Source organism: Phytophthora infestans, genomic scaffold, assembly GCF_000142945.1.
Source record: "Phytophthora infestans T30-4 supercont1.90 genomic scaffold, whole genome shotgun sequence".
Classification (NCBI taxonomy): Eukaryota; Oomycota; class Peronosporomycetes; order Peronosporales; family Peronosporaceae; genus Phytophthora; species Phytophthora infestans.
In genome coordinates, this window is record NW_003303669.1 from 37798 (window position 1) to 47140 (window position 9343).

Below are 9343 nucleotides of genomic sequence, written 5' to 3' on the forward strand. Positions count from 1 at the left end.
AGGGGGATCCATGGGTGTGAGCTGGTCATATCGATGGGAGAATGAAGAAGGACCCACAAGTGGGGTGTGGGCCAGGAGGGGGAGAATCACTGATGTGAGCTGGTCATATTAGAGAAAAAGAGAAGAAGGATCCACACGAAGCGTGTGGATCAGGAGGAAACAGTGATTGTTTTATGCAAAAAAAGTGACGTCTTCACGTGCAAAGAGTCTCGGACCAAATGCGGGTTTTCGAGTGCTTGGACCATATTGGTCTAATGATGACTCGACCGTAAGAGGTGGATCCGGCTTGAATCCAAGCGCGGATCCAGTTCGGATCCAGAAGTTGGTACAGATCCTGATACGAATTTGGTTTGGAGCCCAGGGCGGATCTAGCCCAGATTCAGGCGTATGTTGAAAGGGTAGTTCTAGCTCAGATCCAAGTGTACGCTGGAAGGCTCTGACATAGCTCCTCAATCGAACAAGAGAATGTTAGAGAACACATATTCAAGTAACGAAAATTGGATTAAGAAAGTTTATACAAACAGACTAAATCGACCCAGTTTCCAGCCGCTAGTTACTACTACGAGACGGATCCACGGAGACTGGAACTGGGGCGCAGCGTGAAAGAGCGGTATGGATCAGGTGGTCTGGGGCTGAACGTTGCAGAACTTGCCCGCCCGACGCTGGACCCGGTGTCCGGGATGTTGGCTGGGGTTTTTCCGAAATTGGATGCGCCAAGGCTCGACTTCGTCAAGCCCTCGCAGAGCCTCCAGTAAGTTCGTAGGTTCCGGGCGGTGAACTGGGATTTTCCAAGTTGGCTTGACGAGACACGGATCCCGGAAACCACGACCCCTTATCCCCACGTCGGGGAAGGTGTAAGAAGAACGGATCCAGCAAGATATCCACGTCACACCAACCGTCTTGAATTGCCAACACGAGGATCACGAGAACTTTCTTCCAAGCCCGACCGGACTGGTGCCGCGCTGCTTGTTGAAGTTCAACAGCCATGTTAAATCCCGCAGTTGGGCACGAGAAACGGGGGAACCGATGGGAACCTTCCCATAGTGCAATCCGGTGTTTAGAAGCGAAATCTCGGAAGGCACCAACGAACAACCCGAGGCGTCCACCGACGTCACCTCGAAAGCTAACGGGATCCACCAGGGTAGTCGTCAGAATTTCCCATGGTGCAGCATTGTGCAACTCTTTCACATGGGATCTGGTGACTAACGAACCCACATACCCGGATGCCGGCATGTCATCCTCTTCGCGAGGGAATATCCACTCGGTACGAAACGGCAGCTCAGGGGAACAGAACAGTGATTTTCATAGAAGCGATGTCTACCCGGTTCAACTTCTTTGCGGACCAAGGCTCGATAGCGTCTGCGGTGAAGGCCAAAGGCGCGAGCCGACCAGGTATGAAGGTTGCATCCGGACCGAACGGGGCCACGGGAAGCATGCCTGGTAGAGAAGAGTTAGGAGGAGCGGTGACCAAGGCAGATCTAGTGGATCCACCATCGTGGGGTGACCCCTCTCCATCATCGCTGCCCGATCCATCATCACTATCGACCGGGATAGCGGATCCCGCAGTGCCGTCTCCAGATCCGAGCGCGCCAGCAACTTGCTTGGTCGGCGTCGAGTGAGATCTCCGCCGAGCTTCAGATCTGGACTGCGACAAAGCCCGCCGCATGTCTTCCTCCAAAGCATCGTCGGCGATTCAGGCCTCCTCGGAATCCTCAGGATCCTCATCATTATCGTCGGCATCATCGTCGGGGCTGAACGAATAGTGGCCCGCGGAGAGGGTACGCTTCAAAGACGAACGGATAGGAGGTCCCGAGCCGTCGGACCAATCGGATACTTCGTCCTCGTCGTCTTCCGAGCTGCCGAGTCCACAGCCGATGGGAATGGTACGGTTGACCTTCGCCTTACCGGACCCAGATCCCACCGGTCAAGATCCAGTGGAGGCTGGTCGGGAGACGGTAGACACCGCCACGGATGGTCCAGCAGTGGATCCCGACGGAGCCGAACACACGTCACAAGTATGGCGATAAATGAGTGTAATACATGTTGTTCATGCATTCATCCGATAGTTTGTTGACATCTTCACCAGGAACCTATACTTGTCTGGTGAACAACAGGCCAGTAGGGCGAGTTGGTGATAGTTGGTGAAAAGTTAGTGAATAGTTGATGAAAATCTATATTTAGACAAAAAGTGCAATACCAGTGTGATACCGGTATTGGAAAACCACATGTTTTGATGGCTTCGCCCGGTCTATTTGGTCTACCCATCATGATCCGGTTGAGCGGTCGTCTCGCTAAAACTGCTCCTTAACCTTAGAAACGGGTAAACCTATTCTCCTTGTTAAATTTTAATAATGAAAGAAATCGTTATTGTAAACGGTTACTTGTGCCACTGGAGTCAGCTAGCCTCCTGTTTCCGCTGTTGACTCTGTTGCCGACGAAGACGAAATCGAGACGCCGAGCTCCCGCGCATCGCTCTTCTCTAACCTCACCACGAGTTCTTTTGTACTGAAGTCGAAAGCCACAGGACTCCATTTGTCATCGGTTGAAGGCACGCCTGAAGCACCACGCTACAGGAGCAACAACACACAAATAGCTCGCTGGTCAACCACCTATCCGCCCTCGAACCAGTGTGCAGACAACGCACCGTAATGGAAAAGGAACGGAATAAACTGGTGACGCTGGTACTCGGGTTAAACACAGGACCAGCGGCGCGACTGATGCTCTCCATGCGTTTCTCGAGCTCCCTCGTGGTCACTAGCACCCGCCCCACAAAGCGCTGGTCAAAACCACAAGCACATTCAATATTTGCTCCGCCATGATTGTAGATGCAGCCTTCACCTACCTCGATGAGGTTCACACGGAGGAAAATGTCCTCGAGTTCATGGCAGTTGTTCAACAGCTCGGTCAGCAGCTGCTCCTGGATCTGCTCCGCGTCCTGCCTCAGTCCGTCGGCCGCCGCACACGCCTCGTCAATCTTGAACAACGCCAGGCCGACGCGCTCGTCCGCAGTCTGTGTGACCTGCGCGGCCTCGTCCAAAAGCTCCTCATAGTCCCCGCACAGAGCCTGGAACGCACGCTTCAAGTCGTCGTCCCCCATGGTGGGAAATGGTCGAGCGGATTTTTTTTTTACTTTTTTAATAAAACTGTGCGATTAGAAGTGACTGATGTCACTCGTCACTTTAGTGAGGGATCTCTCTACCTTTTGGGTGGCCATCACTGAGTTAAACTCAGAGTTTGCTGTTCGCCATTGCCCACTATACAGGACAGAGCCTCTCAAAGATGACGGACTCGAACCCGCGCGACATCTCGCCGGACAAGAAGAAGGAGTGGGAGTCGTCCTCGGACTTTGCCAACTACTTTTGCACGTATGCCTTCATTTACCATCAGAAGCAGATGCTGTCGGACGATCTGCGCATGCAGAGCTACCGCGACGCCATCTTCGAGAACCCCAACCACTTCAAGGACAAGGTTGTGCTCGATGTGGGTACTGGTAGTGGCATCCTTTCCATTTGGGCAGCTCAAGCTGGCGCACGTAAGGTATACGCAGTGGAGGCCACGGATATCGCACAGCAGGCTCGCAAGGTGATAAAGGCCAACAACCAGGACCACATTATCACGGTCATTCAGTCCAAGATCGAGGAGGCGGAGCTGCCGGAGAAGGTGGACGTCATTATTTCGGAATGGATGGGCTACTTCCTTCTACGTGAATCCATGTTTGACTCGGTCATCGTGGCGCGCGACCGCTGGCTCAAGCCCGAGGGTGCCATGTTCCCGTCCCATGCCAGCATGTTTATTGCTCCCATGTGCAACGAGGACAACAGCAACAAGCGCTTCGCAGAATTCTCCTCGGCGATGGATTCGTGGCGAGGCTTTATCGACAACACTAAGGTTGAGACACTCATTCTTTCGAGCTTCTTCTCGTCGAGCCTCCTCTAACACTAACTGATGTTTTTTCTCCAACGGCAATTGCTGCTGTGCCTTTAGGTCTCTTGGGGTGTTGATATGAGCGTTCTAGGTAACGCCTTCCGCAAGGAACAGGAACAGTACTCGTTGCACACGTCATCTTGGGAGGAACTCAGCGCTGGAGACCTCATCGGCGATGAGGTTGAGTTCGCCAAGTGGGATCTCAAGACGTGCACGCTAGACGACATCAAGGAGGTTAAGGCTTCGTTTTCAATGCCGATCTCCGTTATGTCGCGCTTCGGTGGCATTGCCGGCTGGTTCGATGTTGACTTCAGGGGTTGCGCTGAGAACCCGGCCGAGAAGGAGGTGACGCTCACTACGTCGCCCTTCGTGCAGCCTACACACTGGGGGCAGCAAGTTTTCCCGCTATACCCTCCCATGCAGGTGTGCGAGGGCGACGTGGTGGTCGGCGAAATCGCCGTCATGCGCCGTGCTGATAACCAGCGTCTCATGAATGTCAAGTTTGACTTCCGAATCCGCCGCCCCGAGGACGACGACGAGAGCATGACAGGCCCACCCAACTCGGCCGTTTTCCAGATCGAATAAACAGCTTGAACTAATGATTTTGCATTGACACTTGGTTGTATGACGCTGCTCGAAGCTACTACTACTACTTTTAAGTACGGTAGTAGTAATAACTAACGATGTGAAGTACTACTTCTTTACTTTCTCTTTTTCTTCACCCTGTACTGTACTTGTTATATTGTATTAGAGCGAAATATCACTTTTTATTCTTGCACGGCACGAAGATGGCAACCACGTTTGACCGGGAGCTCCATACGCGCTATTTCCTCAAGAATCTGCGGTCGCTGCCTGAGCCGTACGCATCTCAGGACTCGCAGCGCGTGGTGTTGGCTTTCTTCTGCATCCACGGGCTGGCACTACTGGAGGAACTTGAGCTCGTTGACAAGTGCCAGATCATTGAGTGGGTCTATAGTCTACAGGTGTCTCCAGACTGCCGCGACGTCAGCCTCAATGCGGATGACTGCGGTTTCCGGGGCGGCACCTTCATGGGGAACACCTTTGGTTGCCCACCGTCCCAGTTTCAAAGCGAGGTGTACGACTCGAGCAACATCGCGTCGACCTTCGCTGCGCTCTGCATCCTCCGGACGCTTGGCGATGACCTCAGTCGAGTGAACAAGGCCGCAATCATTGGATCTTTAAAACATTTACAGAACAAAACGACAGGATGGTACGGGACAAGCACAGATGGTACAGTCCTGATGCTGATGGTGGTTCTGTAGCTTTTCGTCAGCAAACGCTGGATCGGAAGAAGATATGCGCTTCGTCTACTGCGCCTGTGCCATATCTTACATTCTGGAAGACTGGTCCGGTGTCGATCGGGTGGCGATGGTGCGCTTCATTAACTCATGTCTGGTATCTCTCTCCCTCTAGTATTCATCAACTCGTGTCTGGTATCAACACGTATACACGACTGCTGACAAGATCGTTCGTTGTTGTGTGTAGAATTATGACGGAGGCATCGGGCTCAGCACTGGCGCTGAATCGCATGGCGGGGCAGTATTCGTTGCCATCGCGTCGCTGTTTTTGTCTGGACGAGTGATGCAGCTCAAGTGCGAGCAGTCGGATCTGGTGCGATGGCTGGTGTTCCGACAGCAAGGAGGTTTCCAGGGACGATGCAACAAGAGCCCCGACTCCTGCTACGCCTTCTGGAACGGCGCTACCCTCGACCTCCTGGGCAAACACTCGTTTGTGGATATCCCCAGCTGCAAGAAGTTTATCTACTCGTGTCAGTTCCCCTTCGGTGGATTGTGTAAATACCCCGACACCGTTCCCGACGTGATGCATTCGTACCTTAGCCTGGCGTGGTTAAGTATCGCGGTAAATTCAAACACGATCGTGGTCGATGGAGAGGAGCTTCCTAAACTTGCACCTCTGGACACGAAGCTCCAAGTGCCGTTTTTCCCAAAGCTCCACGGCACGACAAAAAAGTGAAACCCATTGTAAGTGCAGGGCAAAATGACATTTGTGTCAACATTCCAACTACTACTGGCACTGTACATTAGTAGTAGTTTAGACTTGCTGTGGACCAAGAGGGCAATGCTTTGCGCTCTTGGAATATGGCACTTATGGATGATACGAGCAGCACGCGATCTATGATACTGTAAAAGAAGAAAAAACTCAGCTACTACAGTAAGCAAATGCTTCCTGAGGAGGCAAGAAGAATTTTGAGTTCTTATGCATTAGGCTGCTGAGCTACTGCTGCTTCTCGTCTACATTTTGGTGAGCTGGCGGGTACGGACCAGCAAACGCGCAAGAAATGGAGACGCGGCGATCGTGAGCGCACCTCGTGCTGGGCCAGTAGCTACGGTCGACAGGTAGGCGAGTGCCAGTGTGCCGGCGTCTGGGACAAGTCCACGAAAGGGACGCGCTTGGCGATCGTCTTCAGATCGATGCCCTGACTAATAGCAGCGTAGGAGCCTGCGAGCGTCGAAGCGAAAACCGTAGAGTTAAAGAGGAAGGCGGTGCGCCCGTAGCGCTTGAGCACATCCTTAATGCGAGCAGCCATGACGAGTGAGCTTTTCTTCTTTCCTATCAGCGCCTTGTGACGTCACAAAGGAAATTCGGGACTGATCACACGATTTGGAGAAATTCGCGCCAGCTTTTTCGCATGGGTCGCACATGGCGGCGGAACCCCTTCTTCGAGAACTGATCTCATCGTTAAAATCCTGCAACACCGGATGTACGATCGCACACTTTTGTCATCATTGGCACCAACTTCACCAACGCACCACTACATGTATCTACCGATAGCTTTTGGCAATAAGCACATGTAGAAAAGGCTGTACAGCTCTCCTTGAAAGTAGCTATCCTTGTTTTTCAGCTGACCCGCCCACTTGGCGAGTCGTTCTGGTGCCTCTTCACTGGTTAGACACATCTGGCAGATCCAAAAACAATCCTTTGTGCGGTGAAAAAGCGCCCCCGTACGACTGCGAGTCATGTCCAAACGCCTCGTACGCTCTGATCATCTCGATGGTCATGGGATTATCCTATTGGTCTAAACTTCTGCGTGTTATGTCCATTTACTAACAGAAGCCGAGCGAGATCCTCACAGCCTTCTCGACGGCAAAGGCCCATGCCTCCAAACATGCGACGAGTCGGGTCATTGAGCTGGTGAATGCTGAAGACCACACCTTGCATGTATCGAGCACTGTTCCTTTGCACCAGCCTTTATTCGAAGCCATGCCAGCCGAAGTCTGGATCGACGAGTACACGCCATTCGAGCCCCTCAGCATCAAGCTCCGCTTCCGTAACTGCGACACCGTCGTGCGTCGCCTCAGGATTGAGTCTCCACGGTCTCCTATCTTTCGAGTTTGGCCTTGGGAAGCCAGAAACTCTAAACCTGATCGAGTAGAAAATGGCAAAGTAGCCGCAGGAATGGAGATCGCCTTCGTCCTCGAGTTCTTCCCACAGGAAGTCACAGATTATTCACTAGACCTCGTGTGCTGCACAGAGCGTGAGCGTTTCTTGTTGCCAATTCGAGTGCGAGGGCGTTTTGCAGCATTGGACTTGCCCGATCAGCTCGAATTCGGCATCTGTCCGGTCAAGATGTCCACGACTCGCGTCCTAACCGTGAGGAATGTGGGGACACGCGGCTCCTCTTTTACTTTTCAAACGAGCGAGCACTTCCGAGTGACCCCTCCTAGTGCGACACTGGCACAGGGGGCAGCGGTGCAGATTGAACTGAGGCTAATTCCACCTAATCTGGACTCGGGTGAAGGTTGTTGAAGGAATGATTTGCGCAGAGTTGTTAGGGCAGTACAGAACTGAATGAGGACAAAGGTAGAGAGGATTAGGCGGCCATAGTGAAGAGGAAGTCTTGAATGTAGAAGGAGAAGACGCTTGTGTGGTAGAGCTCGTAAAAGAGGAAGTGGTGATTTAGATAGTCTGGTGTCCTGGAGGGGAGTTATTCTCCACCAACCAGTCCAGTTATATAAGAAATCTCTATATGATATAGCACAATTATATTCCCCTAGATAGTCAGTATCACATCGGAGATGGTTACTTCAACAGCCTCCCACATCGAGGAATGTGTATGATGCTCTATCTGTCAGGTGCACCACAGGTGGCTGTTAATAACAGTCCTGTGCGTACATGAACATTTACAAGAGGTAGATCTTGTTTTGATATTGACATTCTTTTTTCTTTGACTTCTATTGTCAGATTTGTCGTTTTGTTACCAGTTTTGGCAGGGGTTGTACAGATTTCTTGTTTTATTGTTATTTTGGCTACTCAGGAAAACCGTAGAGGATTAAACCTGTTCACCATAGTAGGATGTCGTTGTTAGCGCTTTTGTTGCACGCGTTTTGAAGAAAGCTACTCAAGAAAACCTTTCATTTTGAGGTGTCAAAACCTGTTCGCTGTATTGTTGGCTACTCAGGAAACCTTTGAGGATACACCTGTTCACCGTGTTGATATTTAGATATTTTGTGAAAGTTGTGTTAAACTTTTGTTCATTAAACTGCCAGTTTTGTGCTCTTTAGTTTGTGGATATTTCTTCACACTTTGAAATTTCGTATTTGCTGTTTGTTATTATTGTGATTGCTTTTACTTTTGTGTGGAGAGTTTATAGTTTTCAAATATTTTTAAAGAAAGGCTACAGCTTTCAAAGCATAAAAACATCTAACAGTGTCATTGGTAGTGTACATGTACGCATCTTGTTTGCAGGCTCTCATCGTTGGGGCTATTTTTCTCCCTAGAGGCTCATGGAGTTGTTTCTCATTTCGAAGATTTTTATTTTGTTTATACTTCGCAAGTGCAAGCAATAGGTTTGTAAACTATCGATTCCATTGAAAATGAAACTAATGCAGTAAAACTATAGTTGCTTTCTGTAGACAGAGGCTTGTGTAGGCTTGTCTTAAAGTCATAAAGTATTGAAGATTTTTTCTTTATGCTGGAAATGTTTGAAACTTTTGCCGCAATAAATTTTTTAAGTTTGGTGAATTGAATGAATTGTTTCGGCGTTGTTGCCTCCCAGTTTCATACATTTCTGGGCGTATTTCTTAACTTGGTTAAATACCAGACACATGTTTGTATGGACAATTGCCCATTTTCATTTTATCTCTTTCTTGTTTTTTTAAGGTATATTTTTATTTTACAGGTCCAAAATGTAGTGGATTACCTGTTCTCAACAAGCCGTAGATCTGCATTTAGTAGACTGCTGCAGCTTTGCATTAAGCGAGGTTTTAGCTGTGCCATTCGGCCTTGTAGCTCGAGATGTACATATTTAAAATGGTATCTCATTAAGTACACATATACTAGTAGTAAATACACAGCTTGTAGCTGGAATATTTTAAGCACAGCTTTATAGCTCGCAAGTGGGGCATTTGGCCTCCCAGTATGGCGTGACACTACAGCA

At 50.1% G+C, this 9343-nt stretch overlaps 5 protein-coding genes across 5 annotated transcripts; 3 read left to right on the forward strand and 2 right to left on the reverse strand.

The window, feature by feature from the left end:
* Positions 1–2485: 2485 nt before the first annotated feature.
* On the reverse strand, positions 2486–3097 carry PITG_19198 (uncharacterized protein; the record flags this gene model as incomplete). Its single annotated transcript, XM_002997024.1, has 3 exons — positions 2486–2554; positions 2645–2776; positions 2843–3097. 3 exons carry the CDS (start codon positions 3095–3097, stop codon positions 2486–2488), a joined length of 456 nt encoding a protein of 151 aa, XP_002997070.1.
* Positions 3098–3243: 146 nt separating this feature from the next.
* Positions 3244–4620, forward strand: PITG_19199 (arginine N-methyltransferase, putative; the record flags this gene model as incomplete). Its single annotated transcript, XM_002997025.1, has 2 exons — positions 3244–3888; positions 3985–4620. 2 exons carry the CDS (start codon positions 3280–3282, stop codon positions 4507–4509), a joined length of 1134 nt encoding a protein of 377 aa, XP_002997071.1.
* A 92-nt stretch (positions 4621–4712) lies between these two features.
* Positions 4713–5919, forward strand: PITG_19200 (geranylgeranyl transferase, putative; the record flags this gene model as incomplete). Its single annotated transcript, XM_002997026.1, has 3 exons — positions 4713–5155; positions 5208–5340; positions 5431–5919. The coding sequence occupies 3 exons, from the start codon at positions 4713–4715 to the stop codon at positions 5917–5919; spliced, it is 1065 nt and encodes a 354-aa protein (XP_002997072.1).
* A 49-nt stretch (positions 5920–5968) lies between these two features.
* Positions 5969–6544, reverse strand: PITG_19201 (uncharacterized protein; the record flags this gene model as incomplete). Its single annotated transcript, XM_002997027.1, has 1 exon — positions 5969–6544. One exon carries the CDS (start codon positions 6491–6493, stop codon positions 6290–6292), a length of 204 nt encoding a protein of 67 aa, XP_002997073.1.
* Positions 6545–6923: 379 nt separating this feature from the next.
* PITG_19202 (uncharacterized protein) lies at positions 6924–7886 on the forward strand (the record flags this gene model as incomplete). The annotated part of the gene is made up of 2 exons (XM_002997028.1): positions 6924–6938; positions 7018–7886. The coding sequence occupies 2 exons, from the start codon at positions 6924–6926 to the stop codon at positions 7711–7713; spliced, it is 711 nt and encodes a 236-aa protein (XP_002997074.1).
* Positions 7887–9343: the final 1457 nt, after the last annotated feature.